The 18,996-nt window shown below is 44.4% G+C and overlaps 2 protein-coding genes across 2 annotated transcripts; both read right to left on the reverse strand.

The window, feature by feature from the left end:
* Window positions 1-1,719: 1,719 nt before the first annotated feature.
* On the reverse strand, window positions 1,720-3,794 carry LOC104839098 (serine protease inhibitor Kazal-type 6-like). The gene is made up of 4 exons (XM_010579219.1): window positions 3,740-3,794; window positions 2,879-2,895; window positions 2,324-2,443; window positions 1,720-1,857 (listed from the first exon to the last, which is right to left on the reverse strand). The coding sequence occupies exons 1-4, from the start codon at window positions 3,792-3,794 to the stop codon at window positions 1,720-1,722; spliced, it is 330 nt and encodes a 109-aa protein (XP_010577521.1).
* Window positions 3,795-5,583: 1,789 nt separating this feature from the next.
* Window positions 5,584-10,986, reverse strand: LOC104838949 (ovomucoid-like). Its single transcript, XM_010579007.1, has 8 exons — window positions 10,925-10,986; window positions 9,923-9,942; window positions 9,006-9,142; window positions 8,430-8,487; window positions 8,011-8,147; window positions 7,383-7,443; window positions 6,246-6,355; window positions 5,584-5,765 (listed from the first exon to the last, which is right to left on the reverse strand). Exons 1-8 carry the CDS (start codon window positions 10,977-10,979, stop codon window positions 5,720-5,722), a joined length of 624 nt encoding a protein of 207 aa, XP_010577309.1. The 5' UTR covers window positions 10,980-10,986; the 3' UTR covers window positions 5,584-5,719.
* Between the last annotated feature and the right edge of the window lie 8,010 nt (window positions 10,987-18,996).

The following is an 18,996-nucleotide window of genomic DNA, read 5'->3' on the forward strand; positions in this document are numbered from 1 at the left end:
GGGGCAGGGGGTCTGGGGTGCCGCTGGGGTCCTGCTCTGCCCTCAGTTACTCCCGAGTAATGCTGTGTAATTCCGCACCAGGGTGGAGGATTTGTCCCCATTCATTTCTACTCACAGTTTCCCCTCAATTGCCTGGTGGATTTTCCTGTTTAGCGGACATGGCACCTGGAAGATGCTCTCTGAGGACCACGGGGATCTTGAGCACGATCGGGAGTTCCGCTTGTCTCCAAGGCATCATGGCTCCTGGGGGGCCATCCTCATCCTCTCTGCTGCTTCCCAGGAAAGAAAAGAAGCGCTGGAGCAGGTGTTCTCTTACCCCTGACTCCCTCGCTCGGTGGAGGGGGACAGGAAGGAACATGAAGCCCCTGAGCCACGCAGCCCCGACACTACCTCCCAGAGCCTCAATTTGTCTTGGTCCTACGAAATTGCATCTGACACTGAAATGCCTTCCCGCACACAGACCTCCCTCTCACAGGAGGGACATTCCAGCCCCGGGAAGGGACTTGGCACTAAATGGTTGCAGAGAGTCATGTCTTTTGGAAATACATTGTCTCCCTTCAGAGAGCTGCTCTCTCCAGTCTCTGGAAAGTGACACGTTGTCACTAAGATCATTAACTATTTGGCTGTGTGACTGCTGCCTGTACAGCATGCCACACTGCCAGTGCTTCGCTGTTAATGAATAATAAATTAACGCTATGACTCTGAGCCCTTCCTTTCATCAGCTGAGATTTCCAGAGGCCGAAGAATCTCAAAGGATCCTCTACGAGCAACAGTCAACGTAATTACCTACAAGCAGCAGCTAAGTGGTGGGTGAGGTGCCGAAACGGGCTGCGGTAGTGATTGCTAGCAGTCCTCCAAACATCAGGTCTGTTAGGACTGCCTGCCTGCCCATTGGTTTTCTGCAGTACCCCACAGCCATGATCGTTGCAAACACGAACATGGGCAGCCAGGTATCTGCCTGCCCAGGGAATACATCCTGTCCTGTTGCTTTGGGAAGCAGAGCTGATTGCAAAAGGGCTTCTCTCACCTAAGGGTGGGTTTCCAATTCTGCTTACAAGGGGAAGAGATGCAGCTGGGAACTGCCCTTCTTCACCACTTCTCTTCTGGGCGTAAGAAATTGGGGATAACCCTGGAAACTAAACCAGGAACGAGCAGCTCCTGGTGCCAGCAAACCCTCTGTGCCTTCCTTGCTTTTGCAGAGCAGCCACAAAACACCCCCCAGCTGCAACAGTCTTGGGACTGCCTCTAATTATGTGTATGTTCGGGTTTGCCTGGGGCCGCTTCATGCTGCCAAAGTCTCCCATACAGTAATGCAGGGGTGAGGCCGCAGGTATCTGACAGCAGCGGTGAGGGAGGCAGACAGTTGCTCTCACCCAAGCAGAGTGTCTGTCCAGGATGCCCTTAGTGGAATAAATCGATTGGAGCATTGCATCAGGATGCATCTCCAGACCTGGTTTTCTTTTGGAAAACTGGTTGAAGGCAGATGCCCTCAAGATCTACCCATTGCCTTTGCAGTTGGGGTTGATTTCTTTGTAGAGCAGAACAACATATTCCCTCTCCCTGTAATTTGCCCATTAATACCCGCACCCCAGCATTGTTGCAGTGATGTAATCATGCAACATCTTAGGTAAAAACAGAATGAGACATATTATTAAAGCAAGACATAAATGCTGATGGCTTTTTTTATTAAGCAGAGGTTTCAAGATTCATCAGGAGCTTTCAAGATTCAGGACAAGGCTTTAGGGGAGCATCTGCCATAGGGAACATTGCGAGGGAGGACTCCTCTTTCTGAGCTGAAGCCTGCTGAGAAGTTAACACTCTTGAAGACGTATCAAGCGAAGAGTCCGACGGCTTCTCCTGCAGATAAAGAAGTCAGTACCTCAGAGCAGAATATCTGGGCTTTTACTGTTTGTCTCTCTCTCTGGTGAAGGATATATCATACAGGAACTTAAAACAGAAAACTTCTGAACACTCTTACAGCTATTTCTTTTTATTACTAACATTCAAAGACAAGATAAAGACTTGATTTAAAGGAAGAATTAATAGTTTGTAGGAAATAATAGACTTTGTTTGCTGGAAGAAAGCTCTTCAGCAAATTACTTAAGAGGGAAATGAAGAACTCTACTAAATGTTACCTCTCTATGCCTGAAAGAAAGGAATTCCTGGCAAATTCTTCCTATAAAAAAATTGACCCTTGCTAGTAAGAGAACAGGCAAACACAAAATAAAAGAACTTTACTTCTCCAACCAGTTGCCAAGACTGATTAGTTAGTTTAAGCTAAGTTAGTTCGCCATTTAGTTACTGAAGAGATTTATTTTCATACGTACAGGAACGCATTGCAGAATAAGCATTTATTGCCATATGTTATGCCATCAGACCCACAGTGTGGGACGTACTCCATAGTACAGACATCTCGGGGAACCAGCTGGTCACTGCAGTAGCCCTGTAGATAGATGCAATATATGGTCACAAAAAAGCTCTCAACAACAGATATGTTAGAAAGGTAACACTAGGAGACCCTACACACACCCTGAGGTCCCCCCAGTACTGGCCAGCAGCAGATGCTGAGAAAAAGCCCAGGGACAGGGCAAGAGTACGGTGGTTTGTTGCCTCCAGCGATGCAGAGCCTGTGTAACCATTGTAAATGCTGCTGCAGTAACTCTGAGAATAACTTGGACACGAACTGAATACTGCACTACTTGTTGAAACTATCATCAGATGAAAATGGCAATTTCATCCAATAATATCTGTGGCAAACATTGTTCAGACAGCTGGATGACTCAGGATTTTCAAATGCTTGATCACAATGTGATTAGTAAGGATTTATACAGAAACTGCTTTAAGGAAAGAAACGATGGAAAATAGAAAGGTCTCTCACCTGCAGTGCATCAGTATCTGGAAAAAAAGAAAAAAAGAAGGAAATATGATACAAGTGCAATTCATGGGTTCTGTTAGGGGAAAAAAAAACTGTGAATGCATGCTCTGAATCTGCAACTTCCAATTCAGTGTTTGTTAGCGTATGACTTCTTAGACAAAGGGAATTTCAGGCAAAATTTTGTAGCATAGGGTATGTTTACAAGATTCATTCTGTAGTATAATTTTTTTTTATGAGGGTCACAACCAAGATGAAAAAGGGCATACAAAATGAAAGAAGAAAAATGCATTTTCCATGGTTCAAATGATAGAACGGGACATGTACTCAAAGCTAAGCAAGTTATTGAGGCAAACAGGGTCATAAAGCCGGCAAGTACGCAGAGGCAGCATCTTGTATGCATTGCCACAATAGCTCTTAAATAAGAGGAGTATTTAGTGAGGCGTAACTTTTAAAAAGCTTCTACAACTGTTCAGGCTCTCGAATTGCGTCTCAGTTCAGGATGACTACAAGAAATGTTCGCTTTCATTCAGTAAAATAATTTGTGTTTCTGCAACATTTCAGAGGTTAAATACTGGATGCCTGAGTCTCTGGGTTGTACCACGTACATGTCACTTCTTTCATTATGCATAAACTAGCGCTGAGAGTAGAGCTGTTCCCACAGTTGTTCTTACCCACTCAGTTCTGTTGCTAAAATATTACCCCATAAGTGATAGTCTTTGATGTCAAGTCTTTTCAACACTATCTTTCTAGGAGTAAATAAGTCCTTGTAGAATGAAGCTCTTTCCAGTCTGAGGATGTTTTTGTGGTTTTAAAGACAGTCAGCGCTTACTCAAAGGCAGAGCAGGAGGCAGTAAAGCTACTCACCTGGGATGCAGCAAAGGGCTAGAGCCAACAGCAGCAACACGCCTGTCGTCTTCATGGTGCCTGAAGGATCTGTGTGCAGCGGAGCCTGTGTTTTCCTCAGTAAACACAGCCTTAATTCTGCCCTCAGGTGGCAACCGTGCTTATATGTACGCACGCCTGTTTGTTTTGTGCGTGTGTACGTGTGTGTCTGCATTCGCATCTGGCTTATCCACCCTTATTCTGAAGTAACATTCCCGGACTTTTGTCGCGGTGGCAATCTCGACAGAGGTAAGCTGTGCTGTTTAGCCAGGAAGAATGCTGCTTCATCAACAGGAGTCACAAGAACTTTAGATATGTTAGATACACGCTCTGTGTCATTATTTCAAGTGAAATATGTGAAAGGTTCCTTCTGAAGGACCACAGAAAATTCCTGCGGGCAAAAGAGCAACTGTACAAATCTAAGCAGCAACTGCTGCTAGATTTTTCTCTGTGTGCACCTATCAGCGCCTATTTACGTGCAGTGCTTTTTCACGAGCAAAATGCTGAATGAACTGCTTCCAGAATGGAATGTCTCTACTTTTATTTTCATGCTTCATCCCAATAAAGGACACTATATATGCATTAAGTTATAGTGAAACCAGGAAAGCAGCGAACTGGGAAGGCAAGCAAGAGGGTGTCCCAGACACTAAAGGGAATCCTTGGACTGGACAAGAGATGGAGCAACTTTTGTGGGCTTATGCAAAGAATTTACAATTGTTATTTCCCCTAAAAGCCATTAGCATCGTGGGTTAGGTTTGCAGTAACGGACTGATAGTCTGATGATGACAGAATGATGTGAGACCCTAGCCTGGATCCTAGAAAAGTTGAACCCAATCTGTAAATCACTGCTTCATCCATCTGCCCATCTCAAATTAAATCCTTTTTTTTACCACCAAAGCATCACTTTTTTGGACAACCTCATTCCATTAAGGAAAACAAGCACCTCCCTCCCTTTGGCTCCCAGAAGAAATGCATATGGGAGATATTACTTTTTACAAGGGATATGCCCAATTTATTTATGTATCTCTTGTGTGGATCAAAAACCCACCAATTCACTACTCCAACAGAGGACAAAAGCAAAATAAATTTCATGGACAATACGCCAATGACAGAACACACTCTCAAAAGAAGGATACTTTGTCCTTGGATTGTGAAACACTGCTGAAATACTCCTTGGGCTGGCAAAGAGTATTATGTTATTAAAGACTAAGAGAGAAGACAAGTAGGCAGGAGTAGGAACCATCCCTAGGAGGGCATTTATCTTAAAATGCAGGTCGTTAAAGGATGATGTCAAGATGAGAAAAACCTAGAAATAAGTCATTTGGAGGACCTAGACAGACAGGCAGGGCTCACTTATGTGTCTGAAAAGTATGGGCTTTGCTAACAGATTGCCCCTGCAGAGTGCTGCGCTTCAGGTGAGGACTGTGCTCGGGAGGCCAGGGATCAGCTCCTGGTGCAGACACCACCACGGTCTGAACTGCTTTTGCTGATGACGCCTGCACAGGGAAAGTGCACAAGAAATACCTTAGGAGAGATCAGCTAGTGTCATCACTTCGGAGCGGTACTGCAACCCTTTACAATGTCAAACATCTGTAAGGGTCTGAACACTAATGTAGGCTGACTATCACTTATGCGCAAAGTCACATAGCTCTGAGGTTTATGCATCTGTATTTAATTTTCTGCCTTTTATGAGAGGGAGGGGACCAAGATGTTGTTCTTGTTATATCCCAGAGCTATGAGCACATAACCCATTCAGCCTGGCATCATCATTCAACAAATCAGAAGAACGTGTTTCTTGAGGCAACATATGAAACAAGACAAAGAAATGTTGCTGATTTAGTTTATTGAGAAAGAAAATGAGGAGTGAGCTGAGTTCCCCAGAGGGCGAGATGAACTGAGGTGAGATCTTTAGTTGGGATTTGCCAGTGGGGATCCTGTGGTGAATTCTCTCAGCACTGATACTCAGCATTTTCCGAAATGGCTTAAAGTGAGAGTCCCATTGCTGTCCCTGAAAGCAAGGAGAGGAAAAAATGGATTAGATAGAGTCCTGCCTGCTAAAATCTGTCCTTTTGGTTGGCCCCTAGAGAAGGCGTGAGATAGGATCCTTCCCCAGAGCCAAAGAACTTGCAGACTCAGAGTCCCATTAGCTATTTGATTATTAAGAGATGAGTGAAATGACTTAACCCATTCTTAAAACTGAAAATATTTGGGGGGAAACTGTAATGAACTTCAAATTTCATTTTCCTTGCAACATGCAAGAAAAATTCCATTAAGGTTAATGGTCTTCAAACCGTTCACACTAACAAACCAGACATAGCTCTTTGTATGCTCTAATGAAAAAAATAAATGCTTGGAATGATAGCTGGTATTCTCTCATGCCCCAGATCCCTAATCAACACTGGTCAGCAAACAAGAAAGTGGCAACTGTGCAAACTTGTGCCTATAGGAGGCAACTGATAACACAAACATGATCCATATTTGTACATACACGACTGCATTGCAGAAGTCACACTTATTGCTGTATGTTTTGCTGTCAGAGCCACAGAGAGGCATGTACTCAAGTGAGCAGACAGGTTTAGGGTAGTCACTGCAGTCAACCTGAAAAAAAAAAAATCTAATGTGAGGGATATGAAGGAGTCAGTAGCAGAAAGGCTTGAACCCCAAGCTACAGCTGCAGTGCTAATAATAACAACCTAACTAAAAATAATTAACTCCTTTGCACAATCTGATATAAACTGAGGTGTCAGTTTCACCTATGCCAGAAGAATTTAATAATACAAAAACAGATCAAAATTTCCTGTTTGAAGAGATGTGTATCATAACCCAACCACAGCATCTCTAAGCAGCAGCAGTTCACCTGCTGAACATGCCGTGCTTGTGATCATATTGCACCGTCTTCCCAACCTGGCCAGGAAATTAAATGGAAAAACACTGGTGTCTGGAGAAGTGTAGGTGCTGATGCCTGCATAAGGGTCCAGTATCTCTCCCACAGTCTTAAAAAAGGAAGATCAGCACTTAGCTGGATACTGTGAGAGTGGGATTTTATTTCTTTGTGCAATGGGTGCTACACTTGCTGAGTGGTATCATAGTGCAAAAAATGTATATGGGTCCAGGAAGAGGCTGAGGAATTTAATAGAGGAGAACTCTTTTGAGGCTTACTGACTACATAGAAATGGCACCTAGCTGAGATCCATCACCTGAAAATAGCTGGAGGTTGGAAGAGTAGAAGTCCCATACATACTCACTCTACTCTTACTCTCTCCTACACAATCCTTACTACCCCTGCTAAAAGCGGGGTCTGCATCAAGTCATGGGCTTGATGGACCATTGGTCTGACGCCAAAAGCCATTCGCTGTTCTTATTCTCAGTACTGTCCTGATGGATTATTTCTGCTACTACTCTTTTACTGATCCCTTCCTGTGCGGTCACCCTCTTCCTTTTCCGACATTAGCACAGGTAATGTATATTACATGTGGAGAAAGCAAAATCTTCCCTGTGCTGAAGCACAGCAGCAGTTACACTCCTGTAGGATGCTGCTGGTCTGGGGGCTGCTGCAGACACTGGCCCTGCTTCCCCTGACATCAGCAGGACTGAAACCCGGTCCCTCATCATGCAGTTCACTTACTATAGTAATTTCCTTCTTACATTCACCGTCGTACTTCTTGCCAACACTGGTTCCAGGCTCTCTGGGAAGGGAAGAGACCCGCGTTAGGAAGCTCCACAAGCAACCTGGTCTGCTAAACCCCACATCCCAGCAACGCTGATCAGCCTCAGGTACAACATACGGGGTACAGGAGACACCCAGCTTTGGTTGTGTCCACATGGCTCTAGATACCAGCTGAGGTGGTGTCACAGCCTGCCAGAGTGCTGTTCTATTGCATGATGTGAAGGACAAGGGAGGGTCCAGGGTGTTAGGATGAATGAGTAGCTAAGTTGTGTGACAATGTAGATGGTTAGTTGGTGTCCTCTGCAAGGCGGCATCTGCCACACAGACCCTTTTAACTTAGTTAAGAGAAGCATTCCGTCCTGTGCTAGATCCCCACCCAGCCCTCTAGTCTCTGTAGATTAAAAGCACAGTTTTCCTTCTAATCACAAAGCAAAACAGGGCCTAGTTCCAGGAAGGAGGAGGGTCAAAGTCCAAGATCCTTACAGAAAAGGCCTTGGTAGAAGTCCTGATATTCAGAAGAGGAGCTGCCAAGAGGGCTGAGCACTCATTGTCCCTCACAGGAAAGCTCTGCACACCCAGTACTCACAGGGTATGGGCACACAGCAGGCACTCGTTGTCGTAGGTGATCCCGTCAGTACCGCAGATGGGGCTGAGGTCTTTGTTGCAGAGCAACACCGCTTTTCCTTCCTCATTTGTTGTGTTGGGATATCTACTGCAGTCCACCTGTTGAGGGAACATGCAACAAAGCACTGGTGAAGGCTTACTTACAGGAAACAAGTAGATCTGGTGAGTCTGTTTGGCCACCTAGAATACTACCACAGCAGGAAAAATGTTTTTTTGTGTGTCACTATGATGACAGTTCACTTGAAGATGACCAATGCAAGATTCTGACATCCCATATGTCCTCTTATTTAGTGTGTGAATTATTTCTTGGGGCAGTCAATAAGCAGCTTTGGCCACTCAGAAGCTGGACATGCCCCTTGTTTTGCCCTTGGTTTCACTTACAGGGACAACTTCCTTGCATTCTCCATCGTGATCTTTGCTGACATTGGTTCCATATTCTCTGGAGAGAGAAAGACAAATGTTAGGAAGTTCAGCAAAGACGTCTTGCTACATCCTAGGTGCTGGAAATATGTAACTAATACAAAGGAAAGCTGACTCTCTATCTGTCAGGCTTATATATATATGTATATTTTGAGAAGGTAGTGCCATCCTCCCTGACCAGCTAGCACTGAGTGGCTGGCAGAGATGTAAAGACCCTGAGAGCTTTAGGACCATTTGGGATGGTTCAGAGCAGACCATCTCTCCATCTTTTTGCTCTGCTTTGCTGTGATAAGATGTCCCCTAGGGGTTGTCATCTGGCTGATCCTTGAGCTGGAGAAGAAAAACCTGAATAAATTACACCGGCAAAAGAGAGACATGGTGACTAAAGCAATATCCAGGCAACGGAGCACCACACAATGATACCCAAGCTCATTTTGAAGGAATTGACACAAGTGAGATGTGACAGATCACTGTTGAAAAGTGATGCTGCCAAGAGTCCTGAGCGTTTCTGCCTGAGATCTCCTGTGCAGTACGTACATGTTGTAGGCACAGAGCAGGCACTCATTGCTGTAGGTGACTCCATCGGTACCACAGATGGGGCTAAGGCTCTTGGTGCAGACCAGTACCTCTTTGCCTTCCTCATTTGTAGTGTTGGGATATGTACTGCAGTCCACCTGCCAAAGAACATACAGCAACAGGGTGGAGAAGACATTTTACATTCACAACTCTCAGGGAGACAGTGACCAGATATAACCTGCAGTGGGTTTTTCGCTACCACAGCACAAACCTGTGCTGGTGGGTCAATCTGGCAAAAAATGAATCATTCCTGCAAAGACCTCCCCACACAGCAGGAGAGGAGGAGGAGAGGGCTATAGCCTTGTGGCCCTCCAGCTGGGGTAAATCAGCGGTGGTCTTTCACGCTCACTTGGCATCATTTTATCCTGGCTATCAGTCGGTTCCTTGTTTTTATATTCTTGTGGCTCCTCCAGTGCACTTCTGTTATTACTCTTTCATTCTCAACACATTGATCACATTTTTTTCAGAGGAGCAAGACTAATGACCTAGTATGTGGAAGCTGGAGCATCTCATAGTATTTTATTCTTTCTAGCAGGTTGCCTTCAGGTAGGTTCTGATACCAGTTGCTATGAGTTTAGAACCAGTCATATATAATCAGCTTAAAGCTTAGACCATTTTAAAGTTAGTGAAAAATTAATTCATCCAAAAATTTTGTATCATTGCTGCTGCTACATTATTAACATACAGCATAGACGTAGAGTCAAGAACAGTATAGTTTAATGTTTTACGCTGTAGAATCTGATTGCAATGACACTAATTTCAAGCTAGGTGAAAAACAGCTAAGCATCTACAGGCCTGAAGTTTTTCCCATTCCTTTGGTTATGTCTTTACCAGGCCACATACCTGAGAAAAGTGACAGAAAGAGATCTTCCACTCACCTCAACCCCAAAGGCAACATCTGGAAAAGAAGAGAGATGCAGAAAGTGTGAAACAAAGCCAATATAAGACCTCAGTTAAAGCTGGAAGTCCGGATGTAAAATTCGTATATGCAGGACCAAACTGAATGATTTCCAGTGACTGGTTTCCTGAACAAAATAAACTATATATGAATTTTTTTTCTATGTTGATAATAGCATTGCTTATTGCTGGCTGTGATGAAACACATTTTTTAAGAGCTTTGTTCTTTTTTATTTTGAGATAGGTAGACTTGTTAATTGAAAATAGAATAGTTTTTCCTTCCTTATCTTTTTACACATCCATTTTGACCCCAAAGAGCTGCTGTTAGATATCTGAAAAGAAACCTGAGTCAATGCAGATAAATGCAAATGGTCACCTACAGGATAAGCAAATACGTACAGCATCTGTTGTCAGGAATATGCATTTTAAAGAAGCTGAGTGTGGAAAAAAAATAGTCTTTGACTTTGTAATTTCATCAGATGTAAATATGCAGTGAGAACATCCGACTCTGGCTTGTTTTCATCTCTTGTTTCTCCATTAGCAGCAAAAGTATTGCAGGAAAGTTGCCAGGCTCCTGCAAAGAAACTTGCTTGTGCCATTACAATATTTTCGTGACTAGTTACTGGAGGCCCAACCACCTCGTTACGGCCTCGTTTCAAGTATTTATGCATTTGCTGTAATTGTACAACATGTATAAGCAGTGTAACAGTGTTTAAACAACAGTGTAAAAAGTATAACAGTACTAGTTACCAGCACAGAACTCCACTTGCATATTTGTATTTATGACACACAACCAGCTACAACAGTGATCCGTTTAAGACTGTCCTGCAGTCTGCTCCTGCATCTTACGTGATGCCAAGGTACCGAGGCAGCCTAGCTCTTTGTAGGAGAAGATTTTCTCTCTTTGAAGCCACTATCTTATCCTTTTAAAGACAGCCAGGACTCAGACATGAAGCCTCTGCAGCACCTTGAGAGTTACTCACCTGGGAAGCTGCAAAGCGCAAAGGAGAGGAGCACAAAAGCACCTGCCGTGGTCATGGTGGAAGTATTTCTTGAGTCTGCAGGCTGCCTGCTCCTGCTCTGCTCATGAAATGGTCTCTCCAAGGCTGACTGCAAATATATACAAATGCAACGTCTAAAGCGTTCAACTGTAACATAAAACAACCAGCAGAATCTGTCACCAGTACAATGAGGCTGGTAATATTTATTGAGGTCTTGACTTTGAGGTAATGGTCTGCATCTGCTAGGCAATTGATTTTGGCTGCACATCTGGTTAATAGCTTGAGACAAGTATCACATGTTCTCAGTGGTCAAAACCAAACAAACAGCCTTTTAGACAAAAGAAACCTCTCTAGGATTCTAGTAGAAGTGTAAGAAGCACAAAATATTGAGGGGGGTAAACAGCAGGTCCTTCATTCGTCTCTGCAGAGGGACATCTCCCATCAGGGAGCAGTTTAGGCAACGCATGCAGTACTACCCTGTTTGCAGATCAGGCTAAGAGTCTCTGCTTTCCTTCGTGGTTTTGGGTGGGTTTTTTTTCCCCACATTCACAGATATTCACCACCAGGTAATGAACACGGGTCAGATGTGGCTTTGCCATCAGCAGAACTAGTTAAGCCTTGTCTGGTGAGTCTGGCAGGACTGTGTCTAACCTGTGAAGCTAATAATATTTAGCATTGGTTTGATAAAAGAAAAGGCTTCTTGACAGTTTCACTGCCTGGGTAGAGAAGAGCTCAGTAGAAGACCTAGAAGCAGGTTAAATTCTGTCAAGTGCCACCAAAAATGTCACTTGAACCTTATTAGCAGGGAGGACTTATTTATAGACCTAGTCACAGTTAAACACCCTGACCGATTCAAAGAGTTCCACCAAGCCACCATCAGAACAAAAGACACTGAAGGTTTGGGAACCTACTTACCTAGCACCAACTATGCTTGAAAGTACAGTAGGTCCTTTCCCCCACAGATATTTTAGAAAATGATACTTAAAACCTAGAGCCTCTCCCAATTTTCCTGTCTCTCTCGCACCTCCAGCCTTCAAGCCATCTCCAAATTGCTCCTTCGTAGGAGGAGGTCTGGACCTCTGCTGGTTTAGTAGGTGTAACTTTACAGGAGTGGGCTCTGCCTTTGACCTAAGTTTGTCACCATGATCCCTTTCACAGGTCCAAAATGGCAAGCATACCTGGGTTTTTTGGTCATGGGAGCTAAGCATTGTGTTCAGGATAGACTTCAGCACCATGGGAGCTGCAGGGCAAAAGCAGCTTTACAGGTGCTCCCTTGAACAAACAAGGCACCACCCATTAAACAAATGAAATTCAGCTGAAATCACTGAAAGTTAGCCCAAGCAACCGTGTTGGTGTCTGACACATCACAGTGGTCTAAAGCATATACTTTGATCCTTAAATGCAGAAATTGCGTAGTGCATGGAATCACCTATCCTGGGCACTGGCATGTTACGAAGGCCACAGCATGGCTGTGTGGGTATATAAGTTACATTTTTACCTAAAAGAGATGGGTTTCTTCACAGGGAGAAGTATTAAAATAATCATGCTGCTGGGTTTGTTTCTATAAATTACAGGGAGCATGCATGAATATTTTAGACCGATTTGGCACATCTTCAAGATGTATTGCCCTAATGTGCCTTGTGGATGGCAACTCAGGAAGACAAATACTTTTCCCTGAGCATGTGCAGAAGCACGCTGAGGCTGCTGTCACATGCCACACTTGTTGCCTTCAGTTCACATGTACAGTCTCTGCACAGCTGGAGGGAGGTACATCTTTCTGGGTCAAATATGAACTTTGCCATTGCCTCCTCCAGCCAGGCAGCAAGACCTCTGTGAATCATTCTCGCCAGCTTTCCCAGCCCCGACCTGGCAGCTTTTGGCAGGTTGCCTTCTGCCTGGTGCCCATACGTTGCTGCTCCAGGCAGCTGCCTGCCCCGGACGGTGCTGTCCTCTAGGCAGGACCAGCCTCTTTCCCGATGGGTGGAGAGCACCTTCCTGCCAAAGGCTGGTGTGTGTTACCTGTATACACCAGAGAAAAATTTTCCACTGCAACTGCCGGGTTCGGCATTGGGTCTGGCACAAGCAACCCAGACTTCCTCTGACCATCACAACACCCGTCTGATGTTCAGCAGATCCATTCCTTCACTCTCTCACCTACAGACACTCTAGGCAGGCTCAAGTCTGTGAAGATTACATGCTGACTGGGGAACACCAGTCTCCCCTGAGCCACTCAGGTACTCTCCCCAGGCAAGCCACAAAAATGACACCCAGAAATCACCAGCTTTCAAACTCATGCACAGCCTTCCCACCCCGGGTTACAGCTCCAGGTTATCCTGCCTCTGATAACAGCATGGAAAAATCCCACAGCTGACTAAACTCATGCTGTAGGACAGGTTGCTCAGTTCTTAGCTACTCCTGGAAGAACAGTTAGAAAGAGGATTTGGTCTGCAATTCGGCCACTGATCTTGTGCTGTAATCCACTTCATTATAATCCTCAAAGTCAGATGCAGCATATGGCTAATGACCATTTGGCTAAAGGAAAATCCTCGCGTGTGCAGAAGCCAGCGAGAAAGCAGAGATGTGCAAGTAAGCAAAGGCAGTGCCGCATCTTGGGGTACCACGTGTTATGGCCCTGAGCACCAGAGGGTCTGTGGGCTGACACCAGGGCAGGATTTGGCCATTATACAACTTCCTATTTCATGTACCCAAGGAATTTCTTGTCTTACATTTCCCATTACAGTTTTTGCTAGTACCAGTTTTGTATTCTCTGGAAGAATCAAAATTGATGTTGGGAAATTTTCTTAGCAGATATGCAACTTCTCAGTTTAAGTAATACACTGGTAAATGAATGACAAATTATTTAATACACTTTTCCAAACATTCCTGGGTTTTGTCACGTTATTTAATTAACAAATAGCTGTTGTAAAAGTGGGAAATAACAATAATTAGTTGTAGCTGTTTCATGAAATTGCCTCTAATCACTCCAAAATGCCTGCTAAATACAATTCAGACTGCAGTTTCTATCTTTGTCTTTCTCTTGGCCACGGTGTAGCCAATAACTATAGGTACTGAGCCACACGCCTGGAGAAATTGATACAGAACAAATAGAAGATCTGCTCTCACCTAAGGCCGGAAGGCACCATATGAACTAAGCAATAAAGCAAACAAAGTCACTGATATGATTAAAACATATCAATATGGAAACATATCCATCTGTTTATGAACTTATGCCAGCAAAAGTGTTCCTGAACTAATAAGACCATGTGCAGAACTTTGTACCCTGCAGGTGAAGGCTAACATGGTTTCACATTACTTATGCAATGAATTAAATGTATATGGCCCCACCACAAGGGCAGATGTTGACACATGGGAACAAGTCCAGCAGAGGCCACCAGCCTGGTCAGGGGCTGGAGCACAGGGCATTCAGGGTAAGCTGAAGGAGCTGGGCTTCTTCAGCCTGGGGAACAGAAGGCTATGGGGATCACATTGCAGCTCCCTGGTGGGGTTACAGAGAAGAGAGAGACAGTGTCTTCTCAGAGCTGCACAGCAAAAGGATTAAATCCTGACCAAAGGTAAGGACCTATTCTTTGCCACGAGGGTGATCAAGCAGTGGCACAGGAACCAGAGAGGCCACGCATGCCCTTCCTCAGTGATATTGAAAACCCAGCTGAACAAGGAAGGCCTTGAGCACCCTGAACTGACTTTGACTTTGACCTTGCTTTGAGCAGGGGTTGGGCTAGAGACCCCTAGAGAGCTCTTGCAACCTGAATTATTTTATATACGTGGCCCTTATATAACGCTCTCCTATGGATAGTTTTTATTAATGAAGGAGCATAATACTTCTCCATGACCCAGGAGAGCAGCCTCAGAGTTTTCCTACAACCTTTGCTAAAGGGCCACGGGTAAGCAGTACAAATTGCTCCCAGCACACTTTTATGGGGGATGACCACTAACATGTACAACAAAAAGAGTAGATTGTAATCATTGCTTAAAAACACAACAATAAACTATTCAAATTTGAGAATGCTTTTGGTTCTCAATGATTTCAAAGTCTCTCCACTTCTGCAACAGCCCAGGGCCCCTGCCATCACAACACTTCCCCAGAAGAGCATCAGTGTTCGAACCTACAGCAAAGTTATCTGCACCACAGAAATTCAGCTGCTAAAATAGTGGCTATTTCACTGCTGTGCTGCAGCCTGGACCAGACAAAGGTCTCAGCAGCATCAGCTCTGAGGACATATCTTCACTTCTTGCCTCACCAGCTTGTGCTGTGCTCCAGCTCTGGGCAATTTCTGGATGATGAGGGCATCAGGGCTCCATTGCACAGGGCAAGAGTTACTCACGTGAAAGCAGGAAAATGCTGCAATGAACAGAAGAAAAAAGGGGAACTAAACAGCAGAACATTTGGCTGGACAATGGCACAGGCTGTTGCTCTCTGAAGTGAACATACTGCAGGGAAGGTGGTTCAGAGGGAATGTAGGAGATGTTATCCTGCAGCTGGTCAGAAGAAGAGGAAATCATTGGTTTAATCAGTTTTCCTGACACTTCAGTGATCTCAGCTGTGCATCACTGAGCGCTCATTTCATCTTGGCCACAACCCAAGCAGGAACAATGAGGAGGTGGCTGAGGGTAAGTAGCAGCCAACCTGGGACTGAGACTGTTCATGGCTGCCTAGCAGGAGAAAGTCAATCTGGCAACTTCACTGCTAAGGCTGGGAAAGTCTCCTTCAGGAGCTGGGATCAAGAGAAAGTCTTCCAAAAGTAGAAAAAAAAATTAAAAAAAAAAAATCAATAAATTCTTATCTGCAAGGAGACATTATTTATAGCTCAATGCACAGTTAAAATAGAATGAATAAGCATGTTCTGCCATGAAAGCAAATTGCTTTGAGGTTATGTAAACCAGAGGAATAGTTGAACGCATCTCCAAAGGACAGCAGATGAGGCATTTTCAAGCTACCAGTCATCTAGCAGCATGCACGTCATCAGAATAGCACACGGCAGGGAGATCGTGGCTGTGACCCTTGAATTTCAGACAGCTATGCAAGCCACCAAAGAGCGTCATTGCCAAGACAGGCTTATAGGCAGAAGCAAGATATTTTCATGGACTAACTAGCAAGGCTGGGAAAAGTAATTCAGTATGGTTGAGATGAGCAATTGCTGCATGCTACTGAGCAGCAGAAGAATACAAAGGCCTCAAGGAAGATGATTTGATCCCTGGACAACTGCATTCAAGAGCTAGTTTACAAAGGGATAAACATCCCAGATGCAACTACAGTACAAAGGCTATAGCAAGGGTGGCTGGGGAGACAGGTTGCAGTCTCCCATGAAGCACAGGGATCATCTCTTCACAGTGAGCTGCCAAGTCTCATTAATTTATCATAGGAACATGCCTTCAGTGCTCACTCCCCTCAGTTCTTGTTTCCTAAGATTGACAGACATGTCTATAGACCACAAAGTGTTCTTGACAAGAGGGTAATTAACCTTCAATGTTTACATCTCCCTTCTCTTGGTAAGTAACACACCGGAGTTTGTGTGTTTTGGGGAGGAGTAGCTGTAAATGAGAGATAGTTTCCTTTCATGCTCTTGATCAGAGGTCAGGAGGACTGGAATAATGATTCTTCTGAGCTCTATCTGGAGTAGTAGGTAACTGAGGAAGAATTTCCTTGACTAAATGGCCAGTCAGGGCTTTTGGACCAGCCCCAGGTCTGCAAATGAGAGCCCCCACAGCCCTTTGGGCCAGGAACTGGGACCTGCTTCATGCAAGCTCAGGACAGGGTGAGCTGAGGCTCTGCCCAAATTGAGGGAGTTAGAGGTGCAGAAGTTTATACACAGATAATGACATGTATGAGAGAGAAATTATTCTAAAGTGGTTTTTAAGTTAGATAAACATTTCAAGAGTGTGTGTCCCTGCACAAACCCCATATGGGGGGAAGCAACCAGGAGCGCAAAGGGGCAGTTCCTGGAGGTGCCAGTCCATCGCTGCCATCGTAACCTGGAGGCATCACTCTGCCTATTAACTGTCCCAAGAAACATCAATGTATCACATCCCCGGGCAAAGTTTTCTTTCCATGTGAAAACATGGGACAAGGCAATGCAGAACAGGAGCAAGTAGAGCATCAAACAAAAACACAATCCCAGATCTTACCCTATCAGCCAACAAACTAGCAAAAAGTCATGAAAGAAACAATGTTTGGAAAAGACAAATGAAGGTGGTTGCTTTCATTTATGGGAAGAAAACCAGGAACTTCTGGTATTTGCGAGGATTGATGGTTTGCTTTTTAAGAAAAATCTTGTAAATAAAGCTGCAACAAGGGATTTTCTTTCTGAGGGATAGGGTGCAATAGGCTAAGAACGAAAATCCACTGCTCTCCCTGGTGGGAAATAAAGGGAGAATAGGGTGAGAGACAGGATGCATCATGGTGCTATAACTTGAACATTTGACTGGAATAGGAGGAACTGGGTGGAAGGAGTTTCTATAGCTGAAGGACTATTAGCATCATAACTACTGAACACTTCTTCATTATTAAGATCAAAAGAAAGGGCAACAATCTCATTTATTCTGCAGGGTTGAGCTTTAATGAGACCACTGGCTGATTCATTGCAGCTGGACAGAAAAGAGCATGCTGCTGAATTACAGGATTTTGCTATTTCACAGACATTGAAGTAGATAGCAGGACTTCAACCATCTCTAAACTCTTGCACTTGCAAAGTAATACAGTTATTTACTTAATGCGTTAGTACGTGCCTGACAAATGCTATATTGTACATGATCATATGGCCCCTACATCCCCTGGCTTGGGCACTGTGCCCCATTTGCCACCTGAAAAAAATTCTTGTCTCAGGAGAGCTGAATGCACTGATATCTGCAAAGGTTTTGTGTGTCTCCTTTTCTGGTATTGAAACAGGTTATGCTGCACTTCCCTGATACTGTCAGTGAAGGTTGTTTGCGCATGCTTGCATAGCAAGGAAATATTTCTGCTACTTGTCTCATATTTTGCATCTTTTTGCCATCCTTCTCTTCATACATTTGAATACAGCCTATGAAGAATAGCAATATTAGAAAGCTAGTGTTAAACCTCTGCCAAATAAAATGTCAACAGAAGGTATATGCATCACTTACGTCCAATCGTACACTGCCCACTCAGCATCCAGCTGACATTATTTGGGATGGTGCCACGGAGAGCAATGGGAGTTCAGGCTGCTTCTTGGTTTGCCTTCCTTCTTAGTCACTGGAATGACTGCTGTTCCCAAGTCCCTGGGTGTCCCACGTTCTCTGGAGAAGTCTGCCATTAGAGACTCAGTATGCCCATTTTCCCAAAGGGGGATGGGTGCTGGAAATGTAAATAAAACTTCCAAATAATGCAAGTGAAGGAGAGTTCATCTGAGTTAACCACCAACAACGAAGTGGGTTTACTGTGTCTGACTATTATAATCCTATCAGTCAACAAACCTATGCCATCTGTATATGCTGCATCATTTGGATTTCCATTCTGGCTACTTTCTTCAGCTATTTCTTTTCTTTGTTAAATCTTCACAATTTCCCCCCCAAGCACAAACAACAAGTGAAGAGGGAGAAGAGGAGGACAAATTGGAAAAGCACAGGGACAGTCCAGGGGCTAGGAGACTGTCACTCAGAAAGCATGTTCTTTCCATCGGACTGACACATTATAGGCACGGATCCCACATTCATTGATGTAAGTGAAACCATCTGTGCCACAGATCTGCTCTTGGCCGGGGGCCCCTGACCGGCCATCCTCAGCGATGCCCCAAGGGCACGTGCTACAGCTAAGCTTTAAAGGGAACAGAGAAAAAGAGTTTAAAGCAATCAATTTCCAAACATTCCTCATTCTTCAGGGGGCTTGAATGAAATTAAGGTTTCACTTCTATGAATGAAAAATAGGCAGGAAGTGATACGCTATGTGAATGCTCTTTGTTTGCAGATTCACAATATGTTTAAACTTATGGGGCTGCACCTCAGCTGGTGAAAATCTGGAAAACCCTCCTAGGCTGAGTGGATGTCTGCCAGCTGGAGACAAGCTCCCTTCCACTACTGCT

The sequence above is a fragment of the Haliaeetus leucocephalus genome, unplaced genomic scaffold (genome assembly GCF_000737465.1).
Source record: "Haliaeetus leucocephalus isolate CR32 unplaced genomic scaffold, Haliaeetus_leucocephalus-4.0 Scaffold656, whole genome shotgun sequence".
NCBI lineage: Eukaryota > Metazoa > Chordata > Aves > Accipitriformes > Accipitridae > Haliaeetus > Haliaeetus leucocephalus.